Source organism: Cupressus sempervirens, chromosome 1 (assembly GCF_028749045.1).
Source record: "Cupressus sempervirens isolate cs-2001-9-10 chromosome 1, ASM2874904v1, whole genome shotgun sequence".
Classification (NCBI taxonomy): domain Eukaryota; kingdom Viridiplantae; phylum Streptophyta; class Pinopsida; order Cupressales; family Cupressaceae; genus Cupressus; species Cupressus sempervirens.
In genome coordinates this window covers 558,376,733-558,400,263 of record NC_143118.1, presented here as the reverse complement: position 1 = coordinate 558,400,263, position 23,531 = coordinate 558,376,733, and the positions used below count along the sequence as shown (strand labels likewise).

Here is a 23,531-nt window from a genome sequence, read left to right as displayed (position 1 = left end):
TGGCGTGCCTAAATACTGAGGGGGATTGCATGCATATTGACACTCCAGTCTCCTATAGGCATTAGGCGTGGCAATTTCCACCCTCAAGGCATAAGGAGATGATTGGGAGTCTTTCGTGGAATATAAGAGGGACTTTTGGAATTACCGAACTTGTACTTTAGACATTATTTTTCTATCTATAGAAAGAGGAAAATAAATGAATATATGTTGTTACAGGACTTCTATGTGCTCAACCCGATAGGAGTATTGAGTATGTGAATCACACAGTAGGGTTGGAGTTTTAGGAAATATCTTGGAGATTGAAGGAGTCATTGGGAAAAAATAAAATTGTCGAAAGCAATATTTATCAGAGATTCTATGTATTGAAGCAATGCATTACACACTTATTGAAAGTGACAAGTTAGCAATTTTTATTGTTACCAAAAGTTTGAGAATATATTGAGTTGACTCTTAATACACGTCACTTTTAGTTTACACTAATTATTATTTTCCAATCTGTTGTAAATGGAATAAGTCTTTTGCTTCATAATTGTAATGGCAATTGTGTAGAGCACGAAAGGAGGTGCTAAGCTTAGTGGATTTTTGACAGGTTCGCGGGTAGCTCAAATACACCTTATCTAGTTCGACATATAAAGGTTGTCATTTGCCAAGTTAATTTGAACGAGTTTCGTGAAGCATTCTACTGCAAGCATTAGTTGACGCCTCTGTAGGACATGCACAAAGGAAGAGATGATTGTTTCTACCTAGGAGATAACATGAGAATGACATACATGAGATTTTGAATTCATAAAATCATGAATTTAGTAATTGTATGTAATTCAAATTTCTGGAAAGAAGCATTCTAGTCATTGTGATATGGATTTTTTATGAAGCACAATAGATGCAATTATGACAGGGTGTTATCAAGATGAGGGAAGTTGCTGGAGTTGCCAATAGCAGAATTTAATTTGTAGAGAATAGTTGTGATACACGAGTTGTGGCTAGTAACTACAACACAAGAATTTTTATTTGCAAGTTGCATTTGGGATGGTTGATTCTGTGTAGAAGAATCCAATTGGGGGATATTCCTTAACAAGTATGTGTGTTAAAAAAAATAGAAGCTGAGATACAATCACACTAAATGCTTTAATAAACATTATTCTCAAGCATGAACTAGTATAATGCCACATAGCTAACAAACAAGCATCTATTAAATCTAGGCAAAGTTAGCATTGGGCGCATGCTAACGAGGAGTAATAGCAGCAACTAGCGTTGTGAAGTTGATCTTCAATTTTTATAGCATAACTATGGATTGTATTTAGCGTAGAAATTGCCAATAGATTAACACTCGAAAGTCTTGCTTGAAGTATCCAATCTGGAGTCGCTTATTATTTAGAAATATTTGGTTGTGTGACAGTAACGACATATGAAGTGGACAATGGTGTTTGATCTAAGTATACGTTTTGCATCTCTTCTGGTGCATTGAACACTTTTGTCAACATGTTAGCTCATATCAAAGTATGCAACTAGAGGTGAGGTTATGAGCAAATTGGAGAAATTACTTGGTAAAAATTGAAAGAGGGAACATGAGTTAACTCAATTGAAGGTCAACATGTCTGAAAAAACAATTGAAGTTGTAGCATTAGAAAATAATTTGGCCCTATTACTCTATGAAACAGGTAACAAACTAAGGTTAGAATTTATAAATAGGGGAAATGTTCTCAATGAATTGATCTTTTCAGAAGGAAGTTTGTCTATTGTAGGGGAATCACCCTTTGAATTGCTGCAAATTGATCTTGTTCCTACACTGACAGGGTTGATTCAACATAGGTGGCTGAAACATTTAGATGGCGAGGTTAAATTGTTAGTTGCTTCTTGTCTAATGGAGGCTATAAGAATTTTAGCATCGCAAGAACCTTATGAAGAAGAGAAAATGAAGAAGGCAGTTCAACTAATTGTTGATAGCTTCCACAATCTTGGGGATACTATAAATCATCATTTTCCTAAAAGAGTTGTTATATTAAAGTCATTTGCAGAAATCGGGTTATGCAATCTTATGCTCGACATGGGATTGTATGATTTAATGCATACCATGTTTCAAAGTGTATTAGGCACAATCAAGGGAGAACATAGTGCAGATATTGTTGCAGCCATAGAAAAATTATGGTTATGACAATTAATGAGAGTGATGCTCATTTCCAACCACTCCTACAAATGTTGTTAGCAATTTCGAACAAAGAACATAAGGCTTCAAAAGCTACTTGTAACTTGGTCAACAAGGCACTTAAACAATGTGAGCAAAAAATTAAGAAGTATAAACAACAACAGGCTAACGAAGAATTAAGGACAAGGGAAGTACAGGTTGTAGGATCTCAGAAAATGAGTAAGAACTAAATGAGGAAGGAGCATATTTATTTTGCTTGAAAGCATATTTAGTCACTTGATCAAACTTGTGAGAAAAACAAGGAAGAGTTAGCTCAAGAAGTGCAGATCAACATTGAGGAAGTTGACGATTCGTTAGTTCAACTTCAACACAATGAGGACCTTGAGAGGGATCCTGCTACAAATGATGGTAAGGATTATTCTAGCATCTTATTTGGGGAATTGGAAGTGGTTATTGACAAGCATTTTCACGAGAATGTCTATCTATATTATATTTCTAAAAATGAAAATTTACCCCTCCATGAGGATGGACTATTTCAAAACAATGATTTAATAGTTGATGAAACAATACAAATGAAGATAGAGGGAAATTCTAAAAATGAATCTAATATTCAAAGTCAAGAACAAGAGGATGTCACTATAGGTGCTGATTTGAAGGAACAGTCGGAAATTTCATTTTGTATTGATGATTTTGCAACATATGATTTGGGGGATAAGTTGAAAGTATCAAATGATATGATTATGCGATCTTAGTACATTTTAATAACACTCATAAAAACATTGAGGAGATCATGTGGGAATTTAAAAGTATTGAAAGGGAGAAAGGAATAACGAAGTGAACCAATAGTGCAAGTCTTCACACTCTTAAGAGGGCAGTAGAAAGAATGAAATTAGATTACTTAAAGTTGCTCAAAGATAGAGATATGGCTATCAAACATGTCGAGGATAAGGAGAGGGAGATAGATGAGTTGTCTCTGACTAAGTGTGATACAATAGTTTTTACACCAAGCTAAAAATCAGAATTCTATAACAATCACTTGCATAGATGATAAGCATGATCATCGAACCAAGGATATCCTACACATTGTAGAAGGGATCAATACTTTTTGTGAGAATGAAGATGAACTCAATTTCCCCACTTCATCGTATCTAGATGAGACTCGTTATGATGAAGAAAGCTTCAAAGACCAACAAATGAGTTCTGATTTTTACAACAGCAGTAACATTATTTCACCATATCATGAGGTAGAAGATGAATCAAGAGACTTTACTTCAAAAACAATGTGTGGAGGTGATCATTTCATGGATGAAGGTGTTGATTTTAGTGATGAAACTTATAGTAAAGAGGATTATGCGGAGTTGTCCTTAATATGCCATGAGGGTTTTTACAACTTATCTAGAGATTTATCACCAAGTTCTTATGGTATGGGAGTTACCTCCTTATTGATTGGTGATTTTATCTTTCTATATACTCCAGTTATCAATGACTACCCTTCTTGGACTATTAGTACATTTTCATATTTGGCTTGGCCTATAGTGGTTAGTAAGTTGCATGCAAATGAGTGGGAACTATGCATGTTGTGATCTATTCCATATGAGTTGTTTACCTTTCCAGTTCAACGACATATTGGTGACATCATTGTCATTCTTGATGTTGATTTGAGTTACGACAACATCTTGAGGCAGGATGAGTTAATTTCCTTGCATATGGGCAGTGTGTTGGGCATCTATTTATTCAGTTGGCTAACTTAGCAAGTCAAAGATTCATCTATCATCTATTTCTACACCCAAGATCATACTGACAAGCTGGTTTGGGATCCAGGTATCGATCAAATGTATACATGGCATTCTGAGGATTTTTTGTAGTACTGCACAGTTTGAGGTTGGATGTAGTTATGATCAGAGTTGCACAACCTATAGATGCAGCGATACTTCAATGTTTGGTATGGGATCCAAAGATCTTATTGATGGATGAGTTACATTTTGACACCTTGATTCGTAGTGTGGTAGGATGTGTTTTCAAGTTGGGCTACAAAGCTACTTGCACATTCATATGGGATCCTAATACTGATTGCTTGAGGACAAGCAATCTCAAGGAGGAAGGACTGTAATGTACATTAGGAATCATATAGTTCAATTCATAAAATATTAAATATGGCTTATGAGAGCTTAAAGCTAATTTATAAAATGGGTCAATTTAATTTTATGAAAGGTGTTAAAAGGTGAAAAAGAGGTATAAAGATGAAAGGGGAGGAAGGAAGATCAAGAGTCACATGTTGGGTCCTTAAAGTAGGATGAGGAATTAGTTTCATCTATGCTTGGATACTGATTTGATTTGAGATTCCTCTTGGAGAAATTAAGGAAGCTTCAATTTATATTGAAGATCGGAGGATGCAAACCCTCAAGTCTTCTTTAGTGGATTGGATGTCACCCTGATTCATCAGCTGTGGTGAATTCATGACAAAGTTCACAATTGCATTACAGGTTCTTTCTTAGTTTTCCAATTTGACTGTAATGGTGTGTTTAAGATTAGATTTTGATATTTGGTTATTGTATTGTTGATGTATAATGCAATAACATGCATTTTTGAAGAATTTATATGGGCGATTATTGGTTAATAGTGTTGGGTTTTATTGTATATTTTATCTATTATACTCAAAAAATAATTTGAGGAAAAATTGGAGATAATATCCTACTAGGATATTATAATTGTGCACACTTCTACTACGTCTTGGAGATGATCTATAGGAGTTTTGAGATCTTCACCTGAGAACTTAGGTAACGCCTTTAAGGCAAAAATGGAGATTTGTCCCCATTGTGTCAAAGGCGTCCGAGGAATCAAAGGACTTCCACTATTCTAGCCACGAAATTTCTTTGTATTGTGTGTTGTAGTTGGCCTAGGTTAGGGTTTATATTAGTAACTCGGGTTTGAGCTTGTTGAGCTCTTGCTAGGTGTTTAGGGCTTCTATAACTACCAAAAATCAACAAAGAAACTAACAAATGGGGAGCTCCAATGGACTAAGACATAGTGATGGGTTTGTGGCTCATGCACTTTTTGGAACTTCCACTAGTTGTGGGTTAGCTTCATGTCCCATTGACGTATCCAAAAAGAAAAAAACTATTGACTCCTAAAATTACTCTCAAGGGAACAACATGATTTCTTTGAGAAGCTTCAATAAGTGTGGGACATCATTGATTCTCACTGAGCGACCTACAAGTTTTGAGAAGTCAACTCTTCATATGTTTATAAGGAAAAGTGTTAGAAATACATAAAAGTAAAGGCAATACCAAAATTTTCGAATGAGTAAACTAATTGCACAGGCTATCCGAACTAGGATATCAAGGCCAAAATACAAAACCACCATACTAATATCTAAACTCATGATTTTCTTGAATATATATGAACATAAAGCAAGATCATTCATAAATGTATAGAGTGAACATAAAAGCTATAAAGAAGCATAGTTTGATCAATTCATCCACCATAAGCACCAAATTGAAGTTTTCACTTGCACAAAAACTTAATAAATTGTATATGAAACACTATATAGAATCAAAGGGTCAGACGCAAGATTGATAGTATTAATGCTTTGAAAACATTGTTAAAAGTTGCTTAAGCACCTAATGGTTCAAATAGAAATTAAAATACGTAATGTTTTTTTCTACAATCATCTTTGTTTTATGTTGGGTAAGATAACACCCCAAAATTTGAACAGAGAAAGCGACCTTTGATAGGATGTGGTGCCATGCGCTTAAAGGATACAAAACATTCCTTTCTCAATCGACCTTGAAGGAAAAGGAGGCAAATCCACTCTAATCCGTTACGGCAAAAATGACCTTAGTAGAGAGTACCATGGTCGAGGCAACAACCATGAATAGTGACAACACTCTAGAGAAATCAACACTCACACAGGGGCTCTATAAATGGGGGCATTTGAACATGTGTACCATGTTGTCTATGGGCTGAAATTGGGACTATTCGCATGAGCGTACTATTGAGATCAGGTCGACAAAGACACATGGAGAAGGCATGTGGAGTAGTGTTGAAAGTTGTGGACAGTTGATCCCTATGAGGCTCCACGAGGCTAACTCATGTCTACTCCAAGTAAGGAGAAAGGTCAAGGCCTTTTGGGGAGAGGTGGAAAGATCTTTTATTTACACACTTCATTGTCCTAGTGTGTTTTTAAGAAGCTTGTGGTTCTAATCTCTTCATTCTAGTCTAACATAATAAACTAAAAATGCTTAAGTGGATTCCCAAAGTAGGGCTCACTCCCAAGCTTGAGTTACGATTTCAAGATTTAAGGGCTATTACAACATATAAGGTACAATAAAGAAGTCCTCTTCCTCACGTAAGGTGGGTGCATGGGCTCACAAATGTGTTGTTGTCAGGCTAAGGCCTAAAAAGATGCTTCAAACAACTAAAGCCCAAGATAGTTTTAATTAGATGATATCTTGGTAACGTTATAGTTAACAAGTAAAAGATCATGAAATTTTCATAAAAGCGACACCCAACACAAAGCCAAAAAATGAGTCTAATCAAGAAACCAACTTATTACAAAGACAAACACTAGTTCGATATCTCAAATGTTAGGCTTTGTTGTGTTTCAATCCATTGTATTCAATTCAAATTATTAAATCTCATTCCTAATTTATTATTTCATTTCACATGGAGATTTAAACTCCATTACAAATTATCATTTGAATAAGCTTTGAAATGTGTTGTTGCAAGGTTGAGGCGTAAAAAGATGTTTCAAGCAACTTAGGCCCAAGATAGTTTTAACTAGACAATACCTCAGTAACTTTATAGTTTTTTATCAAGAAAACATGTTGTGAAGGGGCCTTGAAACTCGAAAACAATCAGGAGTAAAACTAAACACTAGCGGACCAAACCCAAGAGATAAGCATTATGCACTACAAAGCGATACAGGACAAAGATGCAACAAAACTTAGATAGAAAGGGGGTGAAAATTAATTCACAAGCCCCACAAAACAACCTAGTGGTCTAGGAAATGATAAGCACTTAGCAATCAGACCATCCATCAAGACAATAGAACTTAAGATTTCTCCTTTACCCCCAAACTTGTGGAGATTAGAAGAAGAAAGAGGGGAATTTTTTTGAATTTTTTCCTTTAACTATGATCCATCCCTCCTCGATCTTAGCTGCCACAGAATGTCGGGCCAACAACTTAGCAAACCTATCAGCACAAGCAACAAATCTAATAGCATCAACAAAAGCAACTCTAGCAGCACATGACCCACCAATCACAAAACCACTACTAACAGGGTCAGCAGTCATATCCACAACAGCCACCAAACAACCACTACCAACGACAACTTGTTGGTCTAATCCAACAGAATTAGCCATAATCTAATCATAAGGAGTAGACACATTAGAAGTTGCAATAACAGAACCAGAAACAATATTATCTTTATGGCCAACCTCAGCAACTTTTACAACAAAAGGGACAGCATCAGCTTCCTGACGTTGAAGAACAGCAACATCTTGGAGATCATCTACATCAGTATCAGGCACTTTAACCACCATATAATGTTGCCACAGAACCCCTAGCCACCAAATGGGTTTCTTGGACTAGATCTTTCCAACCACATAATTTGCTGCAACATGCCCAGTATTGAAGCATTTCCTGCATCTGAAAAGGAGACCCTCATAATCTAACGATTGAATCCAAGAGTGAATAAGGCTACAGAGCTTAACCTTCAGAGGATTTTGAATCCACCATTAAGAAATCACTTAAAGCCTCTCCAACTTCCTCGAGCACTGAATCATGCCAAAGATGAAGAGGGAGGTTAGGAAGACGGACCCAAATGGGCATTTTGCAAAAAGATTCAGTGGCAGGATTAAAATCCTTGTGCCAAGGTTTAACCATCAAAGGGAAGTGGTTATCCCAAGTGAAAAAATGATCACAAAAAAATGCTCTCCTATCTCCTATCATACAAGTTTAACTTTATAGTTGTTTAGCAAAAGATCATGGAATTTTCATAAAAGCAGCACTCAACGCAGCCAACACTTAGATCCAATCAAGAAGCTATCTTAAGCCTAAAATAATGACAGGCAGACCACATTGCAAAGACAGTTACCAGTTTGATATCTCAAATGTTACTTGGGCTTTAATGCATTTCAATAAATAGCATTCATTTCATATTATTAAAACTCATACCCAATTTGTTATTTCATTTTCCATGGAGATTTAAGCTCCATAACAGGTTAGCATTTGAAATTTGAAGTAATTTAACATATCTGATGAACAATTTTTACAGTTTCATAGAAACTAATGCATGCAGCGACCACAAAACAACTGAATTCAACTCATCCTTTTCAGTATGTAGCTTTTAGAAGATGAGATATTTCAAGTTCCATTAACAATTGGTCATTAATAGGCATTGTCTGCAGTTAATAAAAATTGTGATTATTTAGGGTAGCAACTGAGAATACCCTCATTTTATTGACAGACATTATCCTTATCTCGCAATACAGTCAATAAATGTTACTAGAATACTAGTAAAGTACCATGTCATCTTATAGACCATAATCATGGCAGTTTCAAGCATAACTTTCCCTACGCCATCATATCCATAGACAAGCATTAATTGATTTCAGCTTTGGTGTCTTCCCATGTATCATTAACAACTTTAATAATAATAATAAATCGGGAACTAAAAACTAGCAAGAGAATAATTGCTTTCTTAAAGAGAGTGCATCTTTGTCACAGAAATGGACATCATCACCATTATACTTCACTGCACTCAAGCTTGAGAAGAGGACATCTTTCACATTTCTGCTACACGATACTAAAAAAGAAAATATATGGAAATTACACATTGCGCAGATGATAGCGTTGTTACACATTGTAGACGTCCATCTGCCCAAAATGGTGTACATGGTGATAGTGTTGATTAATTTATTAATACTGATACAATGAATCCCAGACTTTGTTTTAAAAATCTTGCATTTATTCAGTCATTTTTGTGAATACCCTGGATCTGTAGAAACAAAAAACAAAAAAATTAAAATCCAATTCCAAGCAAAGCACAAATATCACAGGCATCAAGATTATACAATCACCATAAGCAAATAGATTCCGTAATCACAAAAAAAAGTTGACAGCCTAAGGTTTCCATCTGATCAGATGTCAGACCAAGAAAACAATACACCTATTGTCATATAAATAATCAAAAATGCAATTTTCAGGATGAGCAGGTAAAATAAGTTAAATAATTCAGTCAAGTTGTTTCAATTTACCCCATACAAGGCTTCTGAATGAGGATTAAAAAGATATTGAAGCAGTCACGTAGTTCGATTAAGCAAATGATCAGGATTAAAAAAACTTCAAGTGGAGCAGGAGACATGACTGCACAAGGCTCGAGGGAGATTTTATCAGCGACCCTCTCTTCTTTTATCACATAGAATTATGATTTATGAGGGGTGTATGAAAATGTGCCCCTCATTAAACTCATGTCAGAGTTGTGTGAAGACTTTGTAGCTTAATTCATACACTTCAGCACTGTTCAATCAACAAATGAAGCAGCCGAGCAGCAATGGTGAACTAAACAAGAAGTATAGCAGTATCTATTGGAGCCCAAACTATGAAAATATTGTATTAGGAAATACCAGCATGTCCATTACGAAGAGGTTCATCTCCTTAAAATTTATAAAGAATATGAGAAATGAAACCAAAAACTACTTCTATAACATGCCACTAACACATTACTAAGTCACTAAGGTGACTATTATGAAATGTAAGCCCTATATTCTAATAGCTCCTCTTAAGGCTAATAAATACTGAAAGCAAAAACATACCAGCAGAGAATAAAAGCAGAACAACATAATCTTCAAAGGCTTTTCTGTGAAAAATGATTCATAGACAAGGTAGAGCTCTGTCAACTGTCTCATAAGTATAACCCTTGTAAAGGTGTAATTCTCAAGTTGATATTCCAGTTTCCAAGTTCCAAAATATTGGACAACTATCCATGTTGACCTACATCTACAGACTGTATCAAGTTGTCTCATGACTCTCGTAAGGGTATAATTATAAAGATCCACAAACTCTTGAACTATCTAGGGCCTAGGAAGCCATCCATACTAAGCTTCCTCTATACTAGATCCCTGTGTATGTTCAAAGCATGGACTTCCGTAATTATACATAGTACCTCCAAAGCTGAAATCACCAAAGCTGTGGGACACAAAAGAACAATTACTATTTCTCGAGCAAAGTACCATCTCTGAGCAAGAAGGTAGCTCAAGATGGGGAAATTCCTCCAACCTAAGGTGCCTCCAACCTCCTCTTTGATCCACCAACACTTTCCAATGTTGCATATGAATATCCAAAATTGCTACCAAATGTAGCATTGATGATCCCAAGTTACAACAATCAAATAAAGATTTTTGGAAATACATGTATTAAGTGCCCACGTGCACAAAATTTCAATGATAATGCATGCATTTGCAGATAGAAAAATTTGACCAAAAAAGAAAGAAATTTCATTGTTATATAATTTCTTTAAAATTTTGGAAAACCTTAAACACTACAGCCCTTGAATTTATCTCGTTGGTAAATTAAATACCACATGCCTCAAATCTATCTCCTCGATGCATAAATTAAATAACATTGCCCACAGATTTATCTCCTCTAAACCAAAATGATCATGTAAATACAACTCTTTCAAAACAAGTATGCTTGACCAAAATAAAGCAAACCTTGTTAAATTGCTAATATAGGTATGGCTTTTCCAGCATACCTAAGGTGCAAAGATAAACTGTGAAATGGATATGATTTGGCAGGCGTCCAGACTGCTTGTGCAAACAGAGACTGAATATGTTTTGACAGTGTTGACAGACATCAATTCTCCATCAAATAGTACTCACAGACCACCATCCATGATCTTCTTGCATGCTGAATTAGAAGATTGTGAATCAATATTATTGGCATCAATATCAACAGTCATTCCCTACTCACAGGAATAAAATTACAAGGCATGTGTGAGCTTGGCCTCAAGAATTGCCCATCACATATGCATCGCTGAAAATGACACGTGACCATTGAAACCTTAGATAAGTTCCCTCACTGTTTCTCTTAGTCAGCAATCTATTTCCACACTGAGCATTTGAATTTCAATGACTTTAGCAATGACATTTTCTCTTCAAATGCACACTGCAGCAATTTTCTCCACAGGTGTAGGAATAACAATTGATCTAAAACCATAGTGGTGCACGAAATATGAATATAATATATTAGGAAATAAAGATGTGTTCATTACAAATAGTTCAACTCTTTATAAAGAATGTGAAAGATGTAACAAACAATAACCTGAAAACTAATCTTCACAACACATTACCATGTCAATGGCAATAGTTTTTACTTTTTTTAAAAAGGTAACCCTTATATTCTAACAGCATTTCCATAGCAGTCTCTGTAAAATAGGGTAGGACCCTTGATTTCTGAGCAAATTTGTCTTCACTATTCAGAAAATTGGGATATAAAAGCTCTATAATACCAGAATTGAGCTAGGAAATTAACAAATGCAATTTGTTATGATTTTTGTTTCTTTTGTTGTTCTCCCAAAGCTGTGTGCACCATGCATTTTATTACTTATTGGTTGACTGAAAGAAGAATCATTAAAGGAAGTTTCTATGAAATGGCAAATACATTCTGAGTAGAGTTTATGAAAGATCCCTGATGGATGCCCTTGCTGATCTGCTGTAGTTTTTAAATTAATAAACTATATTTTCCTGTGATTTCTTTGATGGTCTTTGAGAATAGACAAAAGTTGCAGAAGGTTTTGTTTTTGTTTTGTGTTTTTTGATAGTTTTCACAATAGTAATGAATAATGAACAATAAACATGAAAGGAGACTAAAAATAAATAAGAGCATAGAGCCAAATCAGAATTGCTATAAATCATACCAAGCAGATTTCTGATTTACAAAGCCAAATAATAAATCCAATGCAGTTCCAAGGAGCTTACATCCAACAATGATGCCAAACTACTGCAAATGGTGGCCCTAAGACTGCAAGGAATCATGTCCTAGCTGAAAGAATCAATCTGCAACGCTGAAACCATAAATCTGCAACCTGAATCCACAATAAACAATGGCGTACTCTATCCCTGATAGCAACACACACTGTCTGAAGAATCCAATGCCAATAACTGCTGAGGGCTACATCTCAGTCAATCCAGAACCTGGGGTTTGCATCCCAGATGAAGAATTGCTCTCTCAGAGCCAATTCACAAAAACAAGTTTTTCAATATGCAAAAGATAATAAGAAATTAGGTCTCCATCTCCTTATATCCCCTTCCAACTGTAAATCAAACCCTAAAGGGAAATTACACTTTTCCCTTTAAATAAAATATAATAAAATAACATTTTCCCAATTAAAGTCGTCCATGCTATAGGAAAAACATTACTTTATTAAAATTCCATAGCTGAAGGCACCAAAAAGTCTACAGATAGTAAAAATCATGTATAATAATTTGAGACCTTTCCAACGAGCTATAACACATAGGTGTACCTGATCAACTGAAGCCAAAATCCCCTTATTACTCCAAAATGGTTATATTATTAACCTTATTTTAATTTATTTAATCACCAACTTAGGAAATATTTAAATATATTAAAATATTTCCCAAATGGTCCCAAAAGGCCCAAAATGACCAATCAAACATGAATCTGACCTTGTCACCTGTCTATGACTGATGCCAGACAAGATGTGTCAACTGGTAGTCCATCCCTAAAATCTAGGGATGCTCCTTAAAAGTAGGAGACAGCCCCAATCAACCAAAATTGAGTCCCAATGACTCCCCTGCTGTGTGCACCTCTGAGAGAACTGTCACTGAACTGGGAGTTCCTCCTAAAAAATAGGAGATGCACTCTAAGTCTCCAAAACGTTTGCCGAGGTCTCCAAATGCCTCTTAGACAACTCCTAGTCAATCCCTACAAATTAGGAATCCCTCTTAAATTGTAGGAAACTGTTGTCTACTGCTCCAAACTACTTGGGAAGCTCATGCATGACTCTCAAAGTCCCTGGGTTGGTTCCCTCTACTCTCTGCTAGCCTATGGGAACCAGATAATAGACCAACCCTGCTAGAAATGTTGTCACTAAGGAAGGGCAAAAATTGGGGACATGACAGTTTATGTGACCATGACCGGCCCCATTGACCAAGACAATTCTGCCAGGTTGAGAAGAATCTTGAAGAGCTCGAAGGAGCAAAAGAATTGCTAAAAGTCAGGTTGTTGAAAACATTAAGTTATGTTTTACCATTGACGCCAGGATGAGAATGACAGGATGTCTGTTAGGGGAGGCAAAGTAAAGTTGTGTGCATGTGTGTATGTTTCAAGTTTCAAGGGAACCCGTGTCTATATGAATGTGTGCAGAAACATGCATATATTTTATACATATACTATGTATACATACACGTTTTGCCACAACGTTCATGTTTGTTTCACAAGGAAAAAGAATAAGAACAACTTCATTAACTGATAAAATTCAAAAACAATTTGTGATTAAATTCATTCAAATAATATACAGCTTAAATTTTATTTAATTTTATTGTACAATATTAAATAAATTATTTTAATATATTTTAAATTATTAAATTAACATAAATTTTAGACTGTTAAAGTTTTAATAAACGTTGGGTTTGTGGTGATCTGTTCAATAAAATTTGAATTACAATGTCCATCTTTGCACACCATAAATGCTATTCATCAAAAGATATAACCCACTGCTTTGTTGTTAACTTGTTAGCATAGAAAGTCTTTGTAAAGAGAAACATCTTTCAATTTAGTAAACATCATGTTTTCAGTTATATCAGTATATAGCACTTCTACCTTCACCGAATTTGTCTCACCTAATAAACCTTTCCAACCACCCTAGCCTAGACCTCTATTTAGAAAACTGTCAAATATCTGACCTTTTTGGCACCTTAAAGAAAAGCTCCCGGCTCCAGTATAATCCCCAATGTGACAACCACATGTCAGATGGCATAAGGAGACTCAACATGAAATTCATCAAACCCCAATAATTTCGATTCAGCAAAACTAAGCAACTTTTATAAAGTACTTAAATTCCTTAAGGAATTTTGTAACAATGCAAAATGTATCTACAGTCGCAACAGCATGTAAAACTGAAATGTAATGATGGAAATCTACAAAGGGCATTGCAAGAACACAAGAAAGTCTGCACAAATGAAAAAAAATATTACGTGAAGGCATTCACAGCCACACTCAGATATAAATGGATGCAAGAGCACACACAAGCAAAGATGCCAGCATTTTAGGCAAACAAATTCAGCAATTTTATCAAGCCACGAGTTAACCCCATGAATACTTGACCAACAAAATTGCAGCAAGTATACAATGAGTTTTGTAAGGTAAAACCTAAATTCAATTTCAAAGCATTGTAATGCTCAGCAATTTTCTACTCCAGATCGTGTTCTGCCGAGCACAAAACCCTACTTTGAGTTTCCAATTTCAGCAATGGTTTTTATTAAAAAAATATCCAAAAATATTATCTGATGGGTTTATTAATTTTTTCCCTTCAAAAAATCTGGGAGGGTTTTAATAATTTTTTCCTTAAAAAATGCAGTTGGATTTGATATTTTTTCCCTCTAAAAAAAATTCAAAAAAATTCAGCTACGTTTTCATAAATTTTTCCCTTTAAAAACTTAGTTGGGTTTTACCATTTTTTCTCAAAAATAGGGTTTTGTATTCTCTGATCTGTATTCTTTGATTTGTATCTCAGATTCTCTTTGTTTTGATTGATTGTTCACATCAAAAATCATGTTTGGTTTGGTTGATGTTTCTCATCAAAAATCGTTATGATTTCTGTACTACGTGAAATTCGCGTGGGATGCTATTTTAAAGTTTTTACCTTTTTTTGAAAAAACAATGCTTTGTGCCCTTCAAATCATGGTATTTTGCAGTCAATTTTAGGGCATCCTACTCATCTACAAAGTTTGGAGGGTTCCATAGTGTTGGTACCCATATAGACCTAGTAATTAAACTTTCATTATAAGGTCTTGAACCTCTTTGAACTAAGTTCAAAGCAGTTCAAAGTGGTGCAAATGGTTCAAGGCAGCTTATATTACATTTGGTTTATTTCAAATGAGTTCACAAAAATAGAAATGCAATAACTCATAGTTCATTTTCAAGTATGTCAGCCCAAAGTAACCAGAAAGATGCTTTGATAAAATGAATAAATATTATGGTATCTTCTGATTATTCATAACGGTAAGATTATTATCATGTGTCACGAGGCAACAGAAAAGAGGAAGTGTTTTGGATTCATGCATGCAAATGGAGGACAAGTTTGTATCTGGCAAGGAAGATACAAGCTCAAGATGATCGGACTTCATTTGAAAATGATGGAGGTGAGCAAGATAATTTTGTTGTCATTCTTACCACCATGGAATCATAAAAAGAAGTAGATTTTGAATGGCAAAATGAGCAGAAGCATTAGCTGGAACAACAGTCCAACTTCATGTACAGATTTTACAGTGAAATATCAGAACACTCACCTCTCATTGATTGCAAATCAAATGTTCAGCAAGGTTCTTAACCTCTAATGGTCAATGGCTAGGAATTTTACTTTAGCAAATTGGATTTTCTGACAGTCATATAGGCCCTCACACAGTGGCCTGTAACTTTTGATGCGGGAATAATTTTGCAAATTGCTTCAGTGGAAAGGAAGAAGATTAGGATTGTGCCAACATATCCGAAAATCAGAAAGATCCAACGGTGGGATAAAAAGTTATGCCCCTCATACCCAGACCTAGTTTTTCTGCCAGAAATAGTAATGATCTGCCCAGCATCAAAAATATTTTTATATTGGAATAATGCAGTAATGTGCCACTTGTCCAAGTCTCATTTAATATGTTAAATTATTCTTATAAAACTTTTACATCAATGTTTTATAAGGTTATCAAAATATAAATGAGAGAACATAAGAAGAGCAAAGGGGTAGTCAAATAAGAGTTACGTGATTCCAAGAATCAGTTATGCAAACTGAAAAGACACATCAGCTTGCTATTTATGAAGGTATTTCAAACGACCATGAGTTCCAATTTTTGGTAGGAGACTACCTTTTTCTGCAGACTTTGGGCTTTCGAGAGGGGGAATTTTCTGCTTTGTTTTATTCTGATTGTAATGCAGAGGAAGGGGATTGTTTATTTTCAGATAATAGTCAATGTACAGGAACAGTAAAATCTTTGTTTTTTTGCCGTGTCCAGAGAGGGTAAATTTCAGCATATTAAAACCTCGAGTTTAAATGCTTGTTTTTTTATCAATGTTGAAGTGATATTGATTTTCTCTGAATGTGTATCTGTTACATCTGATCATCATCACGATCATCTTTGGGACTTGGTGCTTTAGTTTTTCATATATTTAGAAAGAATGGTTTGTCTTTCTCTCTGTGTTATTTCTGTAATGTAATGATTGAGTAAATGAGCTTTGTATCATTTACGTATTATTTTCGTTTGGTTAATTGGTTTTTCTGCATCTATATCATGTTTACGTAAAGATGTTTGTAAACCTTTCTTGCTTTCAAGTTAAAAGCATTATCAATCATAGTGAAGTTGATTCATTGTAAATCATATATGGTGAGCTGTACCCGGATAAATTCAGAGGGCACTTACACTTTTCAATAGCGAAGTGACCCAACTATTAGTGTTGATTTAGTCTTCCTTTTTGGGCATTTGGAGTTAATTTGTATCTATTTCTTTGGAGTACAATCTGTTCACTAACACATAGTTGTTCTCAGTGTACCTCTGTTTCTAGGGAAGGACAGTTCAGTTATCCAACATCATGTTGAGTGTTTTTGTGATCATTTATGGTCACCCATTTTGCAGATTCTTGAAGGGTCAGTGTAAGAGTATATGGCGAGCTCTACTCTCTTGTTGAACATCACTCTGATGAAAGTAATCACCTTCTCTTTTTTGTCTAGCTACTCTTGATCATGGACACTGCAAATCTAGGGAGGGTTCTGGTAGCAGCAGAATGTTCTGAAGCATTTGTGACTACAAGATATGTGTTGTCTTCTATAAGATAGTTGACAAATGATCATTAAGGGAGCGTATTAGAATAATTTTAATATATTTAGCCTCTCCCTATATTTAGTTAATTCTAGTTAATGATCATTTAAGCTTTCTTATTTAGTTTGCATATTCAGTTCTTCATTTAGATGTTTTTATTTCGACAACTTTGCTTTTGGTGTTCATGCTATCATTAGCACTTGTAAACTCTACTTAAGAGCTCATTGTTAATGCAATAACAATTCCATTTTCTCTGTTCATTCAGTCTTCAACAATTTCAACACCACCACCAACAAAAACAATTCAAATTATGTTTAGCTATATATGACATCAAGAATCAAGAAAAGAGATTTGCAAAATGCGTCAAATTCAAGATACAGCGTTCAATGTTCATTGATTTATTATAGCAGTAACAGAAAATTATGATTTTTCTGTTTTCATTGTTAGTTATAGAAAATATAGGGTTCAGTAAGGGGCACAGGGGGCATTGAGGTCCCCCGCACCCTTTTGAACTTAATTTATAAGAGAATTTAGAAGCACATCTACAGGACATAGGCCCCAAACAGGGAAGTGTTTTAGTGACACATCCATGAAATTGATGGGGGTAGGGGTACAGCCACGGTACTTCCCTTGTCATCCCCATTAATGTAATTGGTTTTTATGTAGCCCTGCATTTAAAACGATTTTTCAGGCTGACAGAAAATACCTGCTCAATTTCTACTCCATGGCAGACATACATTAAGCATACTATAGACTAAAGGAAGTTAATTATGAAGCAATTGTTCTGATTCATACAGAGCTGGATGCATCAAAGAGAGAAGTATAGAAGAATTATGGAGCTAAAGTTGCTCAAATGGATGAAAGTTCTCTCTAATGCTCAAATGTCATTGAGGTAGTGCCTTGAAAGCTTGGTTGCAGGATGCTTGAAGGCAATGATGGGTGCAGATGATGCCGAAGACCAATGTCATGAAAGTGGCACACATTATTAAGATACAAACTACTCTATTTTTTGCCAGCAATACATTACCTGTACATGAGAGTTGTAAGAATACAGATTTTCAGAATATGGGCATAGTGTGATGCCTTACCAAAAAATGGTGTGGCACATGATAAGATCAGGATAAGAAAATGAGCTCTCTGCAGAAAAATCACAAAAAATCCCACTTAAGATTAGGGACTGAAACTGTTAAAGTCATGGGAGTGGAGCAGCTGCTGAGCTTAACTTGCAGGAAGAGAAGCTAACAAGGAATGCAGAACTTCCTGAAGCAGTAGTTCTTGCTGAACCAAAAGAGATAAGGAAAGTGGCAAATTTGGGTACACTGAATTGGGAAGCAAGCATATATCAATGACCACTTTTCTTGGATCGCAAGCATAATGCTTAAAATCAAAGTTTATTTTTAATTGTGATCTCAGACAGTGTCAGTCACTAGAAATTTCTTTAGCATCTGCACTAATAGTTTAAGTTAGTTAGCAAAAAATTGGCTGAATATGGTTATCACTCAAAAAGAGCTATTCACGGGTTTATCGATAGCAGAATATGTTAAGCCAGTTTTTAGCTTATTTTATTCCGTATGTTAGCCAAAACTCATCATTGATAGGTTCAATAAGAAGTCACCATTTTGGTTTTAGTGGTGTCACACAACCAGGATTCTCATGGTTATTCTTTCTATCTACAGCTGAGACATTGTCATCTCTTGGCTTAAACCAAAAATTGTATAGAAAAAGAAGCTTGGAAATTTGAACTTTTACATGAAGAGGAAGATATTTGAAATACTGAAATTCCACAGAGAAATTACAAATATGGTTCAGATAACACATATAGATATATACATATAACACAAACATATTCAACATCTATTCTTTTACATTCTAAGCTGCACAGAGCAAGCTGTCTGGGATGTAGGTTCAAAAAGAAATGAACCATAAATTTTGGAATAAGAGTAAAATATGTTCAAATCAGATTAGTTTAAGTGGACTGTTGCAAATTAATGCTAAATTAAGCTATCCTGAATTCTCCACCATTAATTTTATTGACATTTCAAATGAGAGCCAAGCCTGCATATTGGAGACCATGTATATCACGATTATATCAATTGATCAAGGCACTTTATTTCATCTATTGATCACATTGACCGTTTATGTAAATTGTAATAAATTACTCTTTCCGTAAATATTGTTTGATATTCCATTTTCATTGTGTCACATACAGGTATAGATATGAGAATGCATGGCACCATGAAAAATTTAAACAAGTTTGAGAATCCCTAGAAAGAAAGATGCAGAATTCATTGCTTTGATTGAATGTTTAATACAAGGATACTGTAAAAAACTTAGAACACAATTAAAATTGGTGATTCCCTCATCATGATCAAATCAGGTTGTGGCATAGTTGTTAAAGACAAGGCATTACCATGCAAAGGCCCAGGTAATAAGCTCATTTCTGCGGATAGAGAAGTTTAATACATGGAGTTCCACTCCCCTCCATTTACAAATGAAAATCCTACCAAATCACATGTTCCCTCGATATAATCAACAGGTCTTTGCTAAATTAAATTCTGGAGAGCAGCATATTTTTAAAGATGCAACTTGACTATTAAAGAGCATGCTTGTGTCAGAATTAAAAACAGGACAATAAGTACTTTGACTGACCAACACATACCAAGCAATGTGCTAAACATCTTCCATGATAATTAAAAAAACTTAAGGACCTTTTGAAAGGACGACCACTAAAAAATGATAAGATTGTAACTTCCACCTAATACTCTATACTGAATTTTGAAAAAGCTAGAATGAGGATGAAAAGCCATATGAAATTTTTATTTTGAGTGAATGATTTATAAAACCCCGTAAGTGCAGAAAGCATGAGAGGTATATATTTATGCAATATGCAAATAGTCAAAGATACATCATTTGTAAGACTTGACACAACTCACTTTGCTTGGAAATGCCATGATATTTTTTCGCCTCTACAAGTGTATCTTTACTTTGCACTCCATTTCAACAATATGTTTAATCAAATAAATATTAACACCTTACTTTATTCCCTTCATGATGACAAGTGTGTGGTTGCAAAATACAACTCCTTCAATAACAAAAAATATCAACTGTCCTGGATGCTCTTGAGGAAAATAAAAATCATAGCTTACTTCTTTAAAGCATTTACAAAACTAAAAGCCAAGAATTTGTACTCACTATTGCCCCCGTATGATTTCTATGACTTTGTCACTTAACCATATTTTAAATTTATATAACTGAACAAAAGCTCATCTAAGACTTTTATTTTTAGAGTGTAATAGTCCTTCTAAAACATGTTTGTTTACACTTGCCGGTCTATACTTAAACATTTGCAGTTATTAGCATTTTTATCTTGTTGCAATTGCATCTCTTTGTCCGTGTTTATATTTGACCAATACATCAAGACCATTTTAAATCATTTTTAGCCATATCAAGAACATCCTGAATATCTACCCACACTAACTGATGTGGCTCTCAAAGCTTCCATTTTGTAAACACTTGCTCCCCCAATCAGCTTTAAACTCTGATAATACCTAAATAATTTTCAATTTCTTTGGCCCAGCTTCTCATTGTATTCAATCACAAAAAATCTACCTCTTTGTCAGCAATTTCTGTTGGGAAAAATATCTCAACCTTCCATCCTACAATTAAGAAGGAAAAAAATGCAATCTCCAAGCTACATAGTATAAAAATGCATTTTTCAAGGCTCAAGAGGTTGATTTTAGACCCCAAAAAATGTCAAAACGGACCTTAACCAGAGCAAGCTAGTTACAACTACATGGACTTCTTCAAGATTTTCAATTTTTTTTAAAAAGGCTCAATCAGCTTCATGAATGGCCTTCAACATTAAAAAAGCCTAAGAACATCTATGATGCATAGAAGAGTTGTAAGAGGGAGTTACATCTTATTGACCAACTCATGACAAATATTATGGCATGTCATCAAGAATCTTCACTTGGCCATAATGGAGACAAGATGGAGTGCCCAAGTTGGAAAACAGATTATGCTTTGTGGAAAGGATATACTATTTTTACCTAGGTCATCTTGGGATTCGAGCAATGTTATTTGACTAGGGATTTTGGGTACCACATTGTGGGTGGCTTTAGCTCTTGGTTTCAAACTTTCATGTATTGCTGCTTCTATTTATTGGATGCTTGAGAGAGACATTTCATAGTGAGTTCAATAAATATCATTATGTAGCCAAAATTGCTCCAAATCTCTTGTTAGTGATACTCCTACAAAGGCTTTGACTCTACGTGTATTGTAACTTTTGATCACTAAATAATAAATTGAGTTGCTTTAGTGTGTAGTTTTCTTCTCGAAGTGGTATTCCCTACATAAATCAATGTGTTATGGTATTTTGTCTTTGTACTTATTTCCTTGTAACTATATAATCAATGTAATTTTTTGCACATGCCTCCTCTCATAGATAAGTGTAGGAAGCATATCTTGCACCTCTGCTTCCTTTCATTTGGTACCAAGTCTCGATCAGCCCAGGTCTTAGCTGTTAGGGACAAGGATTTTGTTCTAATCTTGGTCTGGGTAGGAGCTTGCACAAAAGGAAATCTTATTGCAAGAAAATGGCAAGTCATCAAGGATAGAGACAAAAAGGTTCAATGTTACTGAGTTATGGACGTTCAAGATGGAGGATATGTTTAAGAAAGAGATTTATGAGCTTTCATACTGAATCCACAACCATTGCAATGTCTCAAGCCATTCGGGATCTTTTCAAAACAGTGAAAGGCCTCTGTAGACTTTTCGCGGTGGATTTCCTTATGTTGAATGTACATGATGAAGCTGCCACACAAGCTACTTTGAAGAAATTTGGAGGCTACTACTAGGTTAAATCACAGTTAACAGACTTTTCTTAAGATAAAAGCAATACACCTTCATAATGGATGATGCTGGTTTTGTTGTTGAGCATTTGAACATGTTCAATGTGATTATAACCCAATTTCACTCTATTGGAATTAAAATGGAGGATTGTTTGATGACACTCCTCCGTTATTTGCCAAATTTGTGGGGTCACGTAGTGATGGCAATCAAGAGAAATGCCTCAAATATCAAAATGGATGAGGTAGTGGCTTCTTTACTCTCAAAGAAGATACAAAAGAGTGCTTCTATATCTCCTAAGGATGCCTAGAAATTCAAGAAAGATCTAAGGAGAAAAGGCAAGACAGGAAGTAAAAAGGTCTAGATCTGAATCTCCTGAAAGATCCAAGACAAAGTGTTAGAACTGTGGCAAGACTGAGCTCTACTGTAAAGACTACAAAAAAGAGAAAAAACAAATCAGAAACTATTCAGATGATAAGTCCAAAAAGTCCTCTTAAGATGATGCATTTGGTATTCCATATGTGGTAAGGATGTTAAGTCATTTAGTATTCCATGGAACAATTTTGACCAATGGAGGGAATTGATTTGTGATTGGATGCACAAACATGTGAGGAAGGTCATTCATCAACAGAGGCTATACTATGTATGTCTACAAATTGAGGATGATGACATAGTAGATAACTTGAAATCTGATGCAGGAGCATCATTCCTTCAGGAAAAAAATCCCTTTGGTTCTGTTTCAGTTTTGTTTTCTAGAGTTTGAGGAGCTTTAGCTCAGTTTTGTTTGGTGAATGTATGTCGACACAAAGTATTAGTCTGATTTTTATCTCTGCTCAGACTTCATGTCAATGCTGAGACAAGAAATCTGTGGTCATTGATTTCTAATTCCTTTTAAAACAGTGACAGGAATTGTCTGGCAGTGGGAAGTTCAATGGCTCCTGACTGTTGTGTTCAAGTTTGGGAAGTTGGACGGATGCCGCATCTGCCATATTGGCCTGTACATCAATAGGTTTATAGTTGTAGCAGGTTGGTTGGGTTTTGTGTTGAGTTAGAAGCCAAGGAAGCAGAGAGATTTCAGTGGGTTAAAGAAGAACCATTGTCAGAGGGAAATCCACAGGTCAATGTGAGAACAAGAAGATTGGTCTGCGTGGACATAAGTCAATTTTTGTAATAGACACTTTGTATCTGAAATGGACTCCTCTGGAGAATCGAATACTATGTAAAATAGTAAAAGCTCTTGTAATAAAGTTCCCGGGATTATTTAAACATTCTCTATTTTTTGAGTCAGCATACAGTAATAAGAAGTCTGATCATTAATTCTCTGTTTATTTCCTAGAATAATTGTTTTCTTTGGGCTTTGGCTATCTGTTGTTTTTGTCCTATGAATTTCAATCACATTGTTGTAGGTGATGCCTCATATTGGTGTGGATGCCATCAGAGTGGTATCAGAGCCATATAGAGATTGGGAATTTGAAGAATAGACAGTAAGCCTCTA

At 35.1% G+C, this 23,531-nt stretch overlaps 1 protein-coding gene across 22 annotated transcripts in view; it reads right to left on the bottom strand.

Moving 5' to 3' along the window:
• LOC149578659 (uncharacterized) overlaps positions 1 to 23,531 on the bottom strand; it is a 112,348-nt gene that overhangs the window by 12,978 nt on the left and 75,839 nt on the right. For 17 of the 22 annotated variants that reach the window (XM_089830814.1, XM_089830722.1, XM_089830784.1 and 14 more), the window contains one exon: positions 8,571 to 9,144. The exons of the other annotated variants lie outside the window; for them this stretch is intronic. In XM_089830814.1, the coding sequence (XP_089686940.1) occupies positions 9,122 to 9,144 (23 nt within the window). In that variant the 3' untranslated portion in view covers positions 8,571 to 9,121. Of the gene's footprint in view, positions 1 to 8,570; positions 9,145 to 23,531 lie in introns of those variants that run through there. 22 annotated transcript variants of the gene reach the window in all.